Consider the following 18,836-nt stretch of genomic DNA (forward strand, 5'->3'; position numbering starts at 1 on the left):
TTAAGAGATAGTATTTAGGGAAGTCTCGGGCGAGACCACCTAACATGGCGAGGTCAGTTAGCTAACACAGTTAGGTGACTTCTGTAGGCACTACCACCCCAGCCACCCAAAAGAATGGGCTCTTAGGTTTTTGGGGGTCAATGGCTATGATGCCATTTGGTAACAAAAAGCTCTGCCACAGGCTCAGGAGCTTTGATTGCTGGATATTTTATGGATTCCTGTATGATATCTGTCTGTTATGGAAAATAAAGGACAGTTCTAATTTGCCCTTGGCTGAGTCCTCCATCATTATCGGGGGAGGGTTCGTTGGGCCTCGGCACTCTGCTGAACAGTGACTGTGTAGCACGAACCTCGGTCCTCTGGTATACTATTTACATACTCCTTATGTAGAGATCAGAGGCACGACTTTTCGGCTGCGGTTTCATCTCTGTTGGTCGGTCAAGGATGCCAGCCTTCTGGCGTCTTGCTGGCGATTAGATTACTTTCCACGATACCACCGGTTCTGCATTCTAGCATGACTCCACCCCTTTAGGACATCTTCCCATAAGAGGCACACCTCTATGTAGGATTCTCTCGCTTTGGATTTATGTACGTCAGCACAACCAAAAGGGGTGTATCAGCGCTATTTGACTGTGGAGTTCAAGTGAGATTCAGCATTACCTGAATCCAAAGGGATTGGAGAAATGTCACTATTGGGATAGTTGAAAACAGAAGTAGTAATAGTCTTTTGAATACCATGTAGGCAGACAAAGTACTCTGGACTGTAAGTTGAATCAGTACCAGTGAGGTCCCTACCCAGACCTCTAAGGAGGGTCTTGCTGAGCTTGCTTACCTCCCTAGCCTCAAAGGGTGTGGCTCCCCTCTGAAGAGAAGGAACAAATAGTCCAGATTTGTCACAATTTCCATAAAACTGCTAGTGGCATTTACCCCTTTTTGGCAGAAATATAGTGTATTGCAGTTCTCATTACATCACCCGAGTGTTAAAGATAAGAAGAGCATGCTGAGAATGCTACTGCATCAGCTGGAGGCCAAGCCTCAGACCTTGATGGAAGTGGGGAGGCAGATGACCTGGGAGACAAACGCCCATTATTCTGTTCCAAGATTGACCATCCAAAACTGTGTAGTAGTTCTGTCCTTGATGTGTGCTAATTTTCATACCCAAAAAAGAATCTGTGATCTTGTTTATCAATGCTCATCAATAACTTTTTCAGATAAATCAGACAAGGCCTCCGATACAGTAAACCATGCTCATGTGCTCTGGATGAGAATGTTCCTTATTTTAAGCTGGATTAAAGAAAGAGTGTTACACCAGGCCTTTGGACCTGAAGCTGCACAGAACATGAATTCCTGTCTAAAGTGTATATAGGTTCTGATAGAGCCAATAACGCACATAATGACTAGAACATATTATACCAATTTCCCACAAATCTCTGAACGACCAAGCATAGCAAGTGAGTCCAATTCAACCAGGGGGTGTTTGGCAGGGTTCTCCCTTCATAATGTTTTTTTTAATAATGGGTTAAAATGGTGCATTATACCACTGTGTCAATAATTGGGTAATTCATGGACAAATCCAATAGATGCATGTCACCAACAGTGCATGGAAGGAGTCTCCCAATCCATTTGCATGATGCCTTCCCTCACATTATATATCAACATAAAAAACATGTTCACACTGGTTGTGCTGCTACATTTCCATGCACATTTCACCAATATATGCCAGCATTTCCATATAAGAACATACACATGTTTGGTTTACGCATAATGACAATATTACTTTGTTCATAATGCCAGTATCCCTTGTAAGAACATACTCCTGTTGGCTTGCCATTAAAAATGACATGCCAAGATATATATTTTTATAAAGTCTAAATTGGCTTCAACAATGTAAGGCGGTCTAGGCATGTAATAACACTTACCATGATTGTTTTACTATTGACGCCCAGGGAAAAATGCCATGCCACAGTTAGAGATAATAGCTAGACTGGCTGCACCAGAATCATTGCATTATTGGGAGAAGCTGTATGGGGGTGTGACTGCTTGTGTGCATGTATACATAAATATGTCCACCTGCCCGAGTAAGTGTACTGGCGGGTGCTGTGTGAATGATTCATTCACCTAGTCCCCATCAGAACACTTCAGTCACCGAGATACACACATTCATATAGCCACATGCAAACAAGCAGTCATGCATCCATCCAGCCTCTCTCAATCATACGCAAAACCCACAAGAACACTTCACTCACACAGATATAGACATCCATATAGACACAGGCACACAAGCATTAACGCCCAACACAGCACTCACCAAAAATCTCCATTCACACTTTAATAATACAATCTCTCTCTTGCTCACACACACACACACACACACAAACAAACATACACTTTTTTTATTTAAAAAACATACCTGAGCGGGGCGAAGTGATCGTCTCTCTTTGGGCGTTCTCACTCTTGCTCCAAAGTCATCAAAAGAGAGGGAGGGGTGAAGATCCCTTCACAATGCCTTTGGCGCCAGAGTTTCCTTCGTCCCTAAGGCATCTTGGAAGGCATGACATCACCCGTGGTCTCCCCATAAGCTTTACATAACTGAAAACATGGGCGTTTTATTCATCGGCCTTCACCAATGTAAAGTGCTGTGTATGGAATAAGGGACACCACCAGTCGTTGCATTTACAAAGAATGTAAATGTTGTTAGATTATTTGTAAAAGCAAGTACCTACACCTTGAAGTGTCTGGGGCGAAATATGAAGCAAATCAAGCAAGTGGCTTCTCCCTGATGCCTAAGAGAGATAGTGTTGAGAGAAGGTCAGAATGATTGACTGTATCGAAGGCAGCAGAGAGGTTTAGACAAATAAGAAGATGAACGGTTAGCATGACAAGCGAAAGAGATGTAGTTGTTGACATTGAAGAGAGCTGGCTGTAGTGGTCTAGGTAAGTGTGTTATGTTCCATGAGCCGAGAGGCTGCATGGAATCATATGATGTGAAACCCGGTATAATGTGGATGACAGTTGAAGTCGGAGAGAGACAGTGGAACCTTAAGGATGTTTACATACCGCTCTCCTGCTTTTATACTTTGCCTGGAACTAAGATGAAATAAACAAGCATTCCTTTTATACTAAACTGGGTCTGGAGTGGTTCCAGATTCACCTATGACCTACCGGGAGCCAGGATACTTCACTGACTCAGTAGAGTGCAGAGGTCCGAAGCCAGATTGAATAAGATCCCGGAGGTTGTGAGTGTCAAGGAACTTAATGAGTTTGTTAAAAACTACACGTTCTAGGATTTTGGAATAGTGAGGTAGAAGAGAGACAGGACAAAATTTGGCATAACCGTTAAGATCCTAGCAAGGTTTCATAAGAATGGGGAGGACAGTAGCCGACTTGTAGGATGATGGATAAGTGGCACTTTCAAGAGGGCAGTTGAAGAGAGAAATAAGATATGGAGCAACACTGGTAGCTCCAGGTTTTACAATTTGTGGGGATAGAAGGTTGTTGGGGGCATATGAAGGGTTAGACCTGAGGAGAAGGTCAAGAATCTCATCAGGGTTAGTGGAGGCAAAGGAATCCATTGTCACAGGAGAGGAGGGTAGAGGTGGTGGAGATAACTGAGCAGATGGGGGATAGCAGATAGTTTGCATGGGTATTTCGAAGGTTGGACATTTTGAAGCAAAGGGGAGAGATACATCGTTAGCAGAAACAGTGGTGAAGATGGATGAGGGTTTAGGAGGTGAAACTTGAGTTGAGAGATTTTTAGAGGCGTCTAGGTTGAGAGGATTGAGATGGAAATGAGAGAGACAGAAGTCACATTTGACAGAGTCGAGAGCTGAGGAGTCGTTTTCAAGAGCAGTCCAGCAGAGTTGGAGATCTGAAGAGTGTCTAGATATTTGCCAAGTGCAAAGGTTTTTCCTCCTTGTTGTTTTCAGGGTGAGGATGGTAGTTGTAATCCAAGGCCATAGAGGGGAGAGTTTAGGAGTGAAGTGAGAGGAGAGGAGAAGAGAAGTGTTATGGTTAGTGAAGGCTTTATCAGTAGATGAACAGTACATTTTGCACTGGAGGAGACCGAGTGGTAGAGCAGGAATTTGGAGAAGGGAAGCTTGCGGTTGGTAAAGGAAGTGGTAGAAGGAGAGAGTGGGGTGGAAGTAGGAGGGGAGATTGAGGCAAAGACGATGCAATGATCAGAGGTAGAAGGAGATATTAGAGGCAGAGAGTTGGGAGGAGATGAGAATAAAGTCAAGGGAGTTACCATCTGAATGGGTAAGCAGATAATGGGCAAAAGAGAGTGGGGTGTTAAGGGGAAAATAGCCAAGATCACTGGATAGAGTAGTGTAAAGAGAGAGGGGTGGTTAAAGTCACCAGTGACAATGAGATGATGGAGAGGAAGGGAGCTTTTATTTATTTGGGTGCTTTTGTTTGACATCTTAGTACAATATAAATAATGCAAAATAACTAGCGAAAAAACACAGGTAGGCAGCATGCCGCCCATGTCACAGCTTGGATAGCCAAAGGGATACATGTGTGTGATTGGACGCTGCTGTGGAAGTTGTGGAGAGCCAGGAAGAGCACTCAGAAAACAGGGCATTTTTCTGAATAGCAGTGTTTAACTAAATAACTCCTCACGTGGCCCTATTGCTGCAAGGGACTTCCCTATCTTTCAAACTTAAAGTTAAAGTGATCATCAAAATAATCCATCCAAATTTGTATTATCTAACTGGCCCAACCAAAACAAAGGAACAAAATCAATATGAATCAGCAGGTAGAGTTGTTTTGCTCTGGTACCCGATTTCCTTCCCCAAATAAATGTCTACATCCAATGTGACTCTTCTCTAATTTCCACACTAGGGACTCTGGGACACAGTCTTGTTCAACAAAAGTCTTAAAGTTTGATGTGATGGAGGGGATATTTCTCCTGCCTTTACTAACCTTGCTCCCCCATGCAACCCTATATGACAAAGTAATGGTTATTGATCTCAATAGTCACAAAGAAAAGTTAGTTATGCTTCACTGAAATAACAATGGTGGTTTCCTGGGTCTCTCTCAGTTTCATTGAACAAAGTTCATAAGTTTATGGCCCTCATTACGACCCAGGCGGAATCCGCGGTGCTAAATGCACTGCGGAGCATGGCGGAAAGCCGCCGATAGCGCCATGGGGGTTGGCGGATTTACCACCCCATGCCGACCTTGGCGGAGCGGTAAATCCCCAATCCCCATTTTACCCTTCCCCATTCCCATTCTTGCCCCATAGGGTATAATGGGAGTGGGGAAGGAGTTAATTACGCCGCCGTAAAGTACGGCGGCGTAATTAACAACGAGGTCCCTTAGCGCCATGGTTTTCTCCGCCCGGTAAAACCAGGCGGAGAAAACCTCCATGGCGCTAAGGGAACTCGTAGTACGGCGGACGGGTCCGCCGCGATTAGCGCTGGCGGAAACCCACTCCGCCAGGGTCCTAATGAGGGCCTATGTCTTTTATTTTGTATTTGTATCTGTTTTTGGCGTATGTTAAGTGGTTTATTCTCTTATTAACATCTTGTGATGCCTCCTGGTCCTATCGGAGGTATTTTCCCCATTTAACTCACTGTGTTCAAATGTCTCCGACCGCATGCAGTTATAATAGCGTCAGCGTCCCCTCAGCGTGTCAGTTCTCTGATTGCTGGCGCTCACTTCAGCTCCCTCTTTCTGGTTGTTGCGTGAAATAGTTACTTGTAGTTTTCCACAATGAGAAGCACAATCCCATTGGTCCCGTTAACATAGGTTTTTGGAGAGTTCATCAAACACCTTAATTTCGAGCAAAGGCTGTGTCCAATCATCAAAAGTATCAATTACCATGTAGGCTGCAAACACAGAATTTAATGGAGATCTCATTGCCTTCTGAGATTGGGAATCCTTGTACCCTAAGGGTGAGTCACTCAAAGTGAGATCCTGCTTGCCACAACCCCTAGAGAGGGTTTTGTGCAGCGGGCTCGCCTCCCTATGGGAGAAGGGTCAAATTCCCTGGATTCGTCAAAGGGTGCAGAACAAACAGTTCCCTCTCTATACCACTTGACACCAATTTTGTTTTTTCCAAAATACTAATAATTAGCCTCTGATAGTCCATTTTGTTCACTTTTTTACTTGTATTTGATTACGTTTTCAAAGCTTAATTTGCATACAACGTGAACCGAAAAAGACACTGTCTCACCTTTTCTCTCTGCTGTTGTAGGAGTACAGCACCTCGTTTAATACTATTACTGGTTTCGTTTTTGGGTTGGGTTACTGTGGTGCAAGGGTGCTCCACTAATATTAAGATGTTAACATTTAACATTCTGCTCAGTACCACCTTTGGTCTTTTGCATGGTGGTCACATGGACAATTTCAGTCTGCCCGGGATGAAAAACATCAATAAGCTCTGATTAAGGAGCTATGTCATGATGGCTGTACTTAAGCGGGACTACATGAAATGATAGAACTGTAGAATTGCTAGTGCTTCATATCCCCCTCCTCCCAATGTTCTACCTCATCTCAAGCACACCAGCAGGAAGATAGCCTTACAGTTACTGTGGTCATCATGAGCTACTTCACCTGCTGGGCTTGCTTGTAGAGAGTAACTACTGTCTCTGTGATGCCTCAAAGCAAGAACTCAGTGATGAGAGCCCAGAGAGGAGTGCCAAGCTGAGGGAGCTTTATGGAGCTGGTTATTGCCTTATAGAAATACAGCAATGTTGTGACACTATTCTTGATTAATGTTTAGAGATATTTATTAAAAGCATAGCTACTAGTTATTTCTAACGCTAATACTCAATATAAATCAATAGTGCTGTGAACTAATTTGCTCCTTACCTATAGGACTGGTTAATGATGACAAAACAGCAAACTCAGTTTAAACTGTGGCTAATTCTTACAATGTAAATCAATCTATTGTCTAGGAGAACATTAAAAACAATTCTGTCTTCACAATGTGACCAGACTTGTTCTGGCCTGTAGCCTCACACTAAAATCAACAGTTTCCAGGCAAATTACTGCTTAGAAGAACTAAGTGATTTTAAAAACCTTAATGCATTCAAACCTAAGAGGAAAATGCGTGCTATTTATTCTAAACAAATGGCATTTAATTAAAAAACACAGGACGCATTGTATTTTTTTGTTATACTCCTGGGTTATTTGCTATACCTGCAACCTCGGCTATTTTAAAACGTGCTTCTCACAGCTAACCTTTTTAGACAACTTTCACTGTCGCTTCTGAATATGACTTATTCATTGTGTATATGCTACCATGAAAATTCAGCTACCTTTTAAACATGTTGCTTATAGTTAACCTTTTAAAAAAGAAAAATCAGAAATCTTAGCTGTCTCTTTTCCCGCCTCCCAAGTCATGCATACACCTGTCTTCAGATTGCTTTTCTAAAAAAAAAAAAAGAACAGTTCCTTTGTTGGGGCTTATTTCAGTCTTATGCATACTGTTAAGATACATTTTTCCAAACCGGCCCAAGGCTTAGACTTCGGTAGATATAGTGGTGGTGTAATAATAGTACAATGAGACACACACATATAACATTCAAACAAATCAAAATAGACTGTATGTATAAAAGTGCATTATGTATTAAGCCTGAAAACACTCTACAAATCACAGGTAAGTTTAACTACTAAATCAAAACTACAAACACATACACATTCACAGTCCCCCCCACGCTTTACTTTTAAAACAGAAGTGATTCAGAAAAAGTTAAAGAAATTGTAAGTAATGAAAATCAATTTAAAAGCAAAGGAAACCGGTTACCCTGCCCTATAAAATAAGGCACCGATCACTTTTAAAGTCCTAGCCTGCAGAGGTAAGTAAGCTGTGTGCCACAGAGTCACAAGTTCCAGGTAAGCACCTGTTGCAGGGAGTTGGAAGTTTGTAGAGTGAAGTACTGGCAAAGTGAACAGGTTGGTAAAATGTTGTAGTAGTGAAGAAAGAAAGAAGTTCAAAAGATCAAGGAAGTGCTCCCAATCGCACCACTGTAGGTGTGAAGCCCAACGGGAGGTACTTGGCCAGAGCTCCATCGATCACATTCAGGCAGTGGGAGGTGGGGTGAGGACAATACGCCCATACAACCGTATGGTGGGGCGGTGGAAAAAAGTATGCAAGCTCACCCCGATTCCACTAGAAACCACTACAAGGGTTCCTGGATTTGCTGGGACCACTTCCTACAATCGTTGGTTCCATTGGAGCAGTTCCAGGGGTTGAAGGTGGTGTGGTAATTATCGGGATTGGATCCGGCTAGGCTGTGGTTCCGAGTTAATAACGCTCATTTTTTACGTTTACTAACATCATGTTAGGTTTATTTTTACTCTCTTTTGTATCAAGTTATTAGTTTGGTTCGATTCAGTTACATAAACAAGCGGTAACGTTATTACCGCTGCATTTACCGCTCTGCTCAATCTCGTGTTGGGTGGAAAGTTGGAGTTTCACCTCCAGCTTTCTGTCCGTTTTTGGCACTATTACCGGCAACTGTAATAGCGCCGAAAATACCCATAGAGTCCTATGCACCCTTAAAAAAAATTGGGAATTATAGCCTTACTACAACTCATGATCCAGCGCAAATTGCGCCGGACCAAGTAGCGGTAACGCTATTTGCGTTGGCACTATTCCAGCGCAATTACCAGCGAGATACTGCCAACCTCGTGATGAGGCCCAGTGTTTATTCTATCTAGATGACATTTCCTGAAGAAAAGTTCAAACAACGTGAAAAAGCAAAGTCATCCTGCTGGTCATCTCATTAAATAAGTCATCAGTTTCTCTGTCATATTCATGAGAAACAAAAATTAGATTAGTGTTGTCAACATCGTCATTTTATGTTCTGTGTTATACTGGGAATTAGGTTGGTGACTCAGTTGTCCCTCTTTTTTGTTGGCACCACCGACTTCATTTTTTAAACTATTTAAATTATAATGTTGTTAGTGTCTTACTCCTATTGGCGAGCAAGGGCACTTCTTTGTTAGTGCAGTGGACCTAGATAGTCTCAGCCCCCACATCCGGCCAGATGTTCACCTCCACTTTATCTGCAAAATTAGCCCGAGAAAGGGCATACCTTTTATGGCATTTCCTGACTTGTGAGGGCATGAAGAAGGCAAGAGAACAAGATGGCCAAAGGACAAAGCAAAAAACCACTGGCACCGCCATTTTGATTATATGGTACTTAAAAGGGCATTACATGTTAAATGTAAAAGTGCACGCAGGAAAAACATAGTAGACAAATGCCCACTGTAACCAGCCCCTCTTGGACATACCACAAAAGTGACATACATGGAACAAAAAAAAGGAAAAGAGATACAAAGTACCCCTGCATCACTTCACTGTAAGGTGGTCTATGCTGCATTAAAACAAGAAATCTCGCAAAAAGAGACCTCCCCTATCCCCAGCAATGGTAGCCGTACGGACTGCAGAGAAAACAGATGGGAGAAGCTAGTGAAGTAAAGCAACACGGTTTTACTTACCTCCAAGGGTCAGGAAAAGTTGAGGGGAAAGCTGCAAAAAGAAAATCTTTCCTAATACATACCAAATTGTTTTCGCTGTCTCACCTCTTCTGTAAGGTCTTTCCTTCAAGGGTCCATACTGGCATCAGCTATCGTGCAACCCGCAGCATGACAGATGTTTTTCCATCGCGCTTCTAGCAGTCTAGACTTGTCTTAAAAAATAATATCTCGTGCTCTGTTCATCACAGCTATATTCATAACAAACCCCTGGCCGATAGCGATCGGACATCAATGGTAGCTCACATAGATTACAAGATAATAGCCGCGCATACCTATTGCTGAAAGTATTGTACCCTAAGAAAGTAGGTGCGCTGGTCCACTGGTTTTGAATCAAAGCCAGGCCTTCCACAGTAACTGCCTGTTTTCAGTCGCCATTATGCCTATGTGATGAGTTCCATTCTTCCTGGCTACGTATTCTACGTATGCATACTTTAATATTTCCTGTGCTCCTGTGCAAGGCAGATCGCTCCCTTTTTAGCTACAGTTTGCTGTTTCCTGAGATATTATTGCTTCAATCAACAAAGTAAATAAGGTTTTTATACACAGTTACTTATCTGACAAATTGGCATAGTATTCGCGCAGAATACTATGGTGATATTTGTTAAGTTGAACTTTCAATGCAGCATGTGTTTATGTTCATGACATTGCCAACATTTCACGTGCATACCTGGAAATAGCGTTCTGGTACTTCCAGACTCTCTGGTCGTGAAGGCTGCGTTATGCTGTTCATTTAACATAACTGTGGTGATCAGTGTTCATATTTCTGCTCAGTGATATGGAATTCATGACATTTGGTATCCCCAATGCAGGACAGTGTTTATTTGATTACAACCATGATGCCTTACTCAGCAGGCTAAGCCCTATGATCCACAAGGTCAATGTGATCCATGTGGCCCACAGGGAGGCCTGCACAGGGAAAGGGGCAGACATTGACTTTTTTCTCTTCACAGATGAGATAACCGCTACCCTAAAGCAGTTCAGCAGGATGACTTTCATGAGGAAAAGACATGTTAAAGCAAGCCCACCCGAACAACCCATTCAAAGTACATGTCTAGGGTGACATCTCCAAGAAGGGCACAGGACACAATTTATTTTTAGGGCATAATGGACACAGCCTTCTTTATATATATCATAATTAAGGGGATACCGATGCAATATGGGAGGCAGCATTAAACAGAGGTAACCTAAATGATGTACTGTACAGAATAAGGACTCAAATCAAAACCGTGCAGCAGCCTTTATGGTGAAACACTCTCAATTGGGTCTCTCCCAGAATCTCCGAACCTAAATCCTACCGAGTTGATTTTGGCACAACTCATACTTGCCAACATTTTGGAGCACCAGGGAGTGAGATGATATCACAGAAATCGGGAGAACTGCATTGTCCCATTGGATTGCATTGGAGTTAGAATTATTTTAGGAGGGAGAACATAAAAAAAGAGACATGTTTTATAGGAAAATCACCCACCTAAATCAGGAGGGTTGCCATGTACTGACAACATAAGGGCTACCTCAAGTATGTGTAGAAGCTCACAAACAAGGCAGAGTGATTGGAAGGCATTTCAATGTTTTGGTGATGGGTCTTGACTGCAGTCAATTGTGCAAAGACAAACTATATTAAGAAGGTGCTCTGCATGGTTGTGGCGCAGAGTGGGCAGCAAACAATATGTGAATGGGCTGCTTGTGCCTCTGAAAGGCTTCTATCATCATGTTAAGTTACTCATCCTATATGCTGCTTGTGTCATTCAATAAATACTATAAGCGCATACTGTAACTGTTGGCAAATGTTTTATTGGGGGAAAAGAGACGCATGTTTGCAGTAAATGAGCCTACTTTAGAGTGGAACTGTAGAAGGGAAAGAACAGTCAGAGTTGGCAGAGGTGGGAGATTGACCGGGCCAGTGGCCCAGCCACTTGTCTGGTTGAGTAAGGAGGAGAGGTATGTGTGGAACAACAAGGGGGAGGGACTAGGCACTGGTCTGGGAACTAATGATAGTAGCAGTGGAGTAAGACATGCTTGTGGCCAGTCCAGTTCATGAAGGTGCATACCAAGGAACCAATTATTGGTGAAATGATAAACCGCATCTCGAAGCGCTATGTAGGAGGAGTATTGCAGATTTATTGAAGCCAAAATAGTGGTGAGATATAGGCTGATTCACTCAATAAAAAAGTCATATGTACAAACTTCACTGCCATGCACTGAACTAATTTTGTGAGTCTGCATCATGTATAGCGTGTGCTAATATCTGGTACTATTACATGTATGATCTATTTACCAGTTCTGTCCAGACTGAATGGTAAATGAGTGGAAGCACTGTCTTAACATTTTTACTTCAGTGAGCTGTGCTCAATGCAGTGCTTTTTCTGCAGGGGTAGGAGAAGTCTAATTTGGGAGCAAACACCACAGAAAACATACATAAAATGATCTGCTAAGCACCTTAGCTCAGAGTCTAAGTAAAATTGGGGTCAGAGTTTGCTGCCTTTTAATTTTGACTGTGTGGACATCAGCACTTCCCTGTTTTTATTTTAATAAAGAGTTCAACTACTGACCCCTAATCCGGGATTGGTCACAGTAGCATTGCCCTTCCCACTATCTTTTCTATTATGTACGTGCCTGACATATAGACTGCAATATTTCTCAAATGTATAGCACTTTGGCAAGGTCATATGACTGTCGATATTGCAGATCCCTTTCCCTGCACTGGTCTTTTAATGTCTGGTCCTCAAAGTCATTCTCAATATGCCAATTTAATTTAGCTTGCAGTCAAAACTGCCTGCTTCTCCTTGACAGTCTGCATGGCTGGTGGGTGTTTTGGCAGATTTCACCCGTGATAAGCTGTGTGTGGTGCTCCAATGGAAAAAGATAATTTGAATGGAATTCGAAAAATATCACAAAAACATTTGTTCTGTTAAAAGACAGGTTCAATGCATTCAGTAAAACCTAAAGAAGTGATTGAGCATTACCAGCCAGCAAATCTCTTGCTGATGCGAGCAGCAAAGTCATCGCCAGGTCAGCAGTAGCACTGGTTACTTCTTGTGGTGTGTTTGTCACTTTTACACCAAATGTGGAGATCATTTTCAGGTCCAGGTGATCGACTCCAGCTCCTGCCACACCTATGACTTTCAAGTTAGGAAGACTTTGGAGGAGCTCTTGGTCAATTTTCAGCTTTACTCCCCAACCAAAGATACAAGTTATCCTTTCAGAAAAATGTGTTTTATCTTCCATGAACTCCTTCAGGGTGATCAGACGGAAGTGTTTCTTCAGAAATTCCTCATGCTCTGCTACAACGCCACTTGGTCCTCCAATTTCTTTAACTAACATAAAAGGAAGTTCTTCCATTGCTTGGTGAAGAAAAGTAAACACAAAATAGCCCCTGATGAGAGAACACAGTACAGTTTAAATAACAAAGACGAACAAAGTATCGTTACATTTATTTTCTTTAAAAAAGTACTTGGCAAACTTGCATTAGAGTTAAGTAAATGTAAGACCCTGACACTCAATTGAATACAAAGATGCAAGAGTTTGAGAAATGATCATGTGATAAGTAGGGTTGGAGAAATGATTTCTTTCTTTTTTTAAACAGCGAATCATGTTGGAAAGTTTAATAGTGTCATATTTCGACACAAACAGAGTTTGGGGAATATTTTCCAGTAGGTTGAGATTAGCAAATAATGTTTATTAGTAAATAAATTTGGCTTTGAGACAAACATGCTGTTTTAAAAAAAAATAAGAATCTATTTGATTTTGTTGTTAATCCATTGTGGCAATAATTGCTTCTTTGGAGAAAGTGCTCTGTTTGTACTGGAAAAATATTTGCAAAACAAACAATAGATTTGTGTATTAAATCAATTCATTTATGTTTTTTAGTTGCATGACTGTTTAAGTTGAACAGATGGTCATTTGCAATTTCCAGTGAATTACATTTTTGTTAAGTACCTCAAAAAATTGCCTCTCTTTGTTGTTGTTGTGAAATAGAAAATGGCAACAATCTCTGAGCTGGATATTCAGTCAGGTGGTCCAAAGGGCCCTGTGACGAATCCTTAGATGTTGTCACTTCTGCCCGGGGGATGGAGGGCCCCTTCCCTTGAGACCAGGGAGGTGAGGCCTTCACCTGATAGTCCCCCTGGGGGTTGTACACAGTGAGAGGATCTCATGGGTAGAGGCTCCCCCTCTAGGGACAAGGACAACCATCTAGGGAGAAAGTGGTATGGCATCCCTCACCCAACATCCTACACACCTTCATACCCCGTACGCCCCAACATCATCCCTAACCAACCCATGTTTATGTGTAGGGCCATGGAGTTGAACTTTACTGAAACAAAGAAAAACAGAGACTACCTTAGGGAGGCATGTCTGATAAATACTGAGATGAGGTCGAGATAAGGAGTAATTAAGAACACCCAGTGGCAAAAAAGATGAACGTTCTAGTCTTCCGCAGGACAGTGAGCAACCAAGTAACCAAGTAACCAATTGTTTTAACAATAAAAGGGAAGAAGGACTAAGAGAAGGAGAGCGTGGATTGGGAAGCCGCAATTAAGGAGAATGTGGACCGAGATGCTGCAAAGAAGCAGTCTGCAAGGAAGTGTCCTGTCCTGCTGGGGAGAGCAGCCGGTATCCAGCACCAAAGAGGAAAGCGCGCAACAGTAGCCAAGGAGAACCAGGGCACAGTGGGAAGACGCCAAAAGGAGTTCTCCATGAGTTTTCCACGAGAAGGCAAACCAAATCCTAAAGCCAGGAATGCCCACCAGCACCACGATTGCAGTGGAGACCAGCCAGCTGAGCCACAGAGGTGCACCCTGAGCCCTGGAAGTCCCAGCAAAGTATTTAAGCCCCGGAAGAGGTAATCGGAGAAACAAAAGAGCCAGAGGAGACGAAGGGGCAGTGCACAGGTTAGGGTAGCTCTCTCGGAACCCAGTAACGATAGAAAAGTTATTGGAAACAACCAGAGCGGGTTTGCGACCCAAACCCATGAACAAGGAGTAATATAAGCCATCTTCTTCATGGCAGGACCTGGCAGGAGAGTGAACCAAGTCTGCCAGAACCAAACCATAGAGAGACAGAAGTCTGGGACCCACACCTAAAAGAAAGGATAAATAGAAACCATTTTCCTTGCAGCAGTGGTGGGTAGGCAGGCATTCCCCCTTGTGTTGCGAATGGTGTAACAAAGTGAGAGAAAGACCACCACGGGAAGGGAGTCATCCCCCCTGCTGTTGTGAACTGTGCAACAAAGAATAAGAGAAAGCCTGGGGAAGGGAGTCATTCCCCTGATAATTGTGAACTGTGAACCACGACACAAGGAGAAGGGAGACATTCTTCTGGTAACCAAGGCAAGGGGAAGGGAGCCATTCCCCCTGATTTTGTGAAACTGGGAAGTCAAGAGACCAGGATAAGGAAATCATTCTCCTGGTAAAGCAGGGCAGGGAAATTCTCCTGGACCAAGAACATTGGTGCAACCTTTAGTTTACTTAGAAGTGTAAGGGACGGAGATAGGGACGCTTTGACACAGGACGGTGTTACTAGGACATTCTGACAAACCCATAAGTACTTTAGTTGTGACAGAGAAACCCTTTATATATGTAGGGAAAGATAGGTTTCCTTTTTATTTTAATACTGAATAACAGTCTATAGCAATCACTATGCCACCTGTGTATCAGTTTCCTCCTTCTGCACTATTATAGCCCACAGATGGAATTAGTAGTTGCTGTCCAAAGGCCTTTTTGTTTTTGAGGTAGGTTAAATTTTCCATTTTCACATGATTAGATCTTTTTCATTAACCACAAAAAAGTACTTCCATTTTCCTAGTAAAGCTCATGTTCTAATCGCTTCTCCACTCTTCAATTGGCTATGCTGCAACTGATTATCTTTAAAAAAGTACTTCCATTTTCCTAGTAAAGCTCATGTTCTAATCGCTTCTCCACTCTTCAATTGGCTATGCTGCCACTGATTATCTTTGAGCCCTACATAGCCATTTCCGAAGGCCAGCATTACTACTGTCTGCTCTCTTTGACGCGTCTAGCCGCACTCACCGGTAAGTGTGGCTCCACGAGTATCAATCGAGTCATGCCATGCCCAGGTGGAGATACATTCCAACAGTGGCCTATTAAACAACTTTGTTTGAAAACCAGGATTCATTTAGCCACCGCCACCTCCACAAATTAGCACTAGTGAATCATTGTCTGTCGTGCATTAACTTCTTTGCACAACCTGCACAGGAATACCCATCTAGTGAAAATTCACTCATTTGCCGTCCTGATGAAGGCAGTTCCATCCACAGCACATTTCAACTGGTCCCTGTGGCCGAAATTTCCATATAGTGTTGATATAGTGTTGATTGTTCATACTGCTCAACACGCTGATTCCTCCAGCAGAATCAATGTTATTTGGTTCCTAGAAAATGTAAACAGGCCACCCTGCATTTTGTATAAACTAATTTCTGCAGTTTGCACGTTTACTTGTCTATGTTTGCACTGTACTGTTGATGTATATTGTTTTCCTGTTTTGCACTATGCTCAATAACTGTATTTGAATGTCTTGCATTAGACTCATGAATTGGATCGTGATGTTTACTATTTCAAATTAGCTAAACTCATTAAAAAATCCTTCTGGGTCAGAATATATTCGGGCTCGCCCGGAACATCACTATGCACGTGACCTACATAGTCATCTCTGCCAATCAGGCAGGATGGCACTGGTGCTCATAATCTCCTTTTTGGCTAGAATTTTGTTAGGGGATATGGGCAAGTATGTCAGCACATTTATGTCACTTGCACAGGCACATGCAAACATACAAAGAGTCTTTAGCAAACCTTATGTTAGGGAGATTTTCTTTCAGCCCTGTTGCTAGGGTCATTAGGCGTATCATTTTCATTTAGGTACTGTTAGTAAGTCCCAGGTGGAGTGGGGTGGTTAATAGGTATGGTACACACATTTCACTTACATCCAACGATAGAATCTCCACTCAATACAGCTTTATATTTCATAATTTAAAGAGAAAATCACTACACTTGCTGTTAAATACATTTTGCAAAATAAAAGATGTGACAAGTAAAATAGCTTCAATAAGAGTTTTCAGAGTTCACTAATTCCCTTTCTTAGAAGAGAAAATGCAGTAGCTTGTAAGCAACACATTTCTTATCTAGATCAGAAGTTAAGAGAAAGACCAGTTGTTCAAGTAGGGGCAGTCTTTGCAGAGCAAAGTGTTACCAAGTGTCCCAAGCAGCAGTTTCTAAAGTGCCGGTGAAGAGAGACCCTTGATGATGAAAAGGGGCCCAAGGCTGAAAAAATAAAAAGGAGATTACTAGCAATGCCGGAGAGTAAAGCGACCAATACCATGGAAAGGAAAAAGCAGTTCCACAGCAGGCAGTTGGTGGTTTCCAGAGGCGATCACTGGGCACATTGTTTGGTGACCAACTTATGTTCCAGTGACCGCGCCAGTGCAGGAGGGACCCAAATACCTTTGGGAAGGGCATTTACTGACGATTTTGTGATTCCCAGGTCATAGGTTCGAGCCAGATCTGAAGTGCAGAGAATCTGCTGTTTGCAGTAGTCATTGAGGTGGTGTGCAGTCATTTTTTCGAATGCAATATTTTCGAAAGTCAAAATGTCAAAAATATTTAGTTGAAAAAAATGATGTCGAAAATACAAAATGTCGAATTTTTTTCTATATTTTTTCGAAAATATAAATTAATGCATTGTATAAGGTAAGTATATGTACTAATTTATTTTAAAAATATTAATGCATGCAATGTATAAGGTAATCATATGTGTATTTATTTTTTTAAATGGTTAACTTTACAATGTATATTCACTTTTAATAATTATATCATTCAATGCACTTTTTTATTTAACTTTAAATGTAATATTAAATATATAACATTAAGTAAATAGCATGCTATTTTCAAGTAGAACATGTAATATATATTTTGTCCATTAGATGGCGCTATTGCATAACAAATGTTCATATAGCTGTTTTTGTCTTATTTGTTTTTGTTTATGTACGTACGTTACGTGTGCGTACGTATGCGTAGGCGCCATTCATTTCCAAACCGTTTCTTTAGCGTTCGCATCTCAGTTGCTCCGTTCATGGATTTTTGGGATTTACTTTTTTTTCCTGGAATTTTTTTGGACCTATCGATTTGTTTTCCATTGGATTACGTGGATTTTATGGTTTTTCATGGTTTTATTTCCGGTGCATCGTGGATTCTGGTTTTTTTTCTTCTGGTTTTTTGGAGTTGCAATTTTCCTTCCGTGCTGGATTTTACTGTTCAATTTTCATGTTTGGATTTTTCCTTGTTTTTTTTTTTTTTGCATTTGTCCATGGATTGTTTCTTGCACTTTTGGATTTATGGAGTTTCCAGTTGGCGTTTTTGGATACTTCTCTCATGTGCCACATTGGAGCGTAGATGCTTTGGAAACGTAAGTTTTTGTAACATTTTAAATTAACTGCAATCGAATTGAGGAAGTTTTCTTTATTCTGCACGTCAAATTCTTGTATTAGTTGTTCTAGTTTTTGTTCGTAATCTCTGTATTTTTTTCTTTTTGGTTCCTGGTTTGCCAATGAAATTGTTTGAGATAGGCAAAATTCTTGGTGTTGTTCCTCATTCTTTAATTCTTTTAAAAATGCCACAAATTTGGGTTGTTGATATTGAAATTTTTATTTAATCTGCTATGCCATCCTTCTAATGCATTGTTGGTACGTGGTTTACCTTCTAACGTTGCTTGTAGCAATTCCACAACGTTGCAGGGAATTTTGGCCTTCGTCTTGTTCCACTACGTGTCAATTGTCCTATCCAAGTGTTCTCCATATAGTCCAATAAGTCTGAATTTTCCTCCTCATGATTCTTATAGTACTCACTTTCAATCAAATGTTGGTAAAAATGTACAACATGATCATCTTTTACAAAAGCCAAAGCAAAACGTTTTTTTATGTTGTATTGGTAAGAACTGTCCTCTGTATATTTCGTGCTTAATCCTAGTTTTTGTAATTTTCTCCATATGCTCTGTGTAAAATGAAAAAAAAACACCCGTATCCTAGTCTCTTTGTACACTGTTGAAAATGCCTTAATTTGTGCAATTTAGTAGTCCATGATTATTGTATTTGGATGTGAATCAGGTGCAGTCTCTTTAATTTTACTGAACACGATTTTATAGGTTTCCTCATTTTTTCTCGGCATCAAAACATATACAAGTGGTATGATTTTGTTATTAATTGTTCCATGAACTGTGAAAAACTGTTGAAACGGTTGTGGGCACACTTTAAATGTGGCGTCACCTTGCCAATGTTGACTTAGACTGAGATGTACATAGTTGGCAGCAGTCGAAAATATTATTATTTTTTCATTGTT

General features: G+C 41.5%; 1 protein-coding gene across 1 annotated transcript in view; it reads right to left on the bottom strand.

The window, feature by feature from the left end:
- Positions 1–18,836, bottom strand: part of LOC138497322 (glyoxylate/hydroxypyruvate reductase B-like) — a 742,375-nt gene that overhangs the window by 683,660 nt on the left and 39,879 nt on the right. Inside the window, exon 2 of the mRNA XM_069620712.1 lies at positions 12,456–12,865. Within this exon, the coding sequence (XP_069476813.1) occupies positions 12,456–12,831 (376 nt within the window). The 5' untranslated portion in view covers positions 12,832–12,865. The remainder of the gene's footprint in view (positions 1–12,455; positions 12,866–18,836) is intronic.

The sequence above is a fragment of the Ambystoma mexicanum genome, chromosome 5q (assembly GCF_040938575.1).
Source record: "Ambystoma mexicanum isolate Mex_15411 chromosome 5q, UKY_AmexF1_1, whole genome shotgun sequence".
NCBI classification, from domain to species: domain Eukaryota; kingdom Metazoa; phylum Chordata; class Amphibia; order Caudata; family Ambystomatidae; genus Ambystoma; species Ambystoma mexicanum.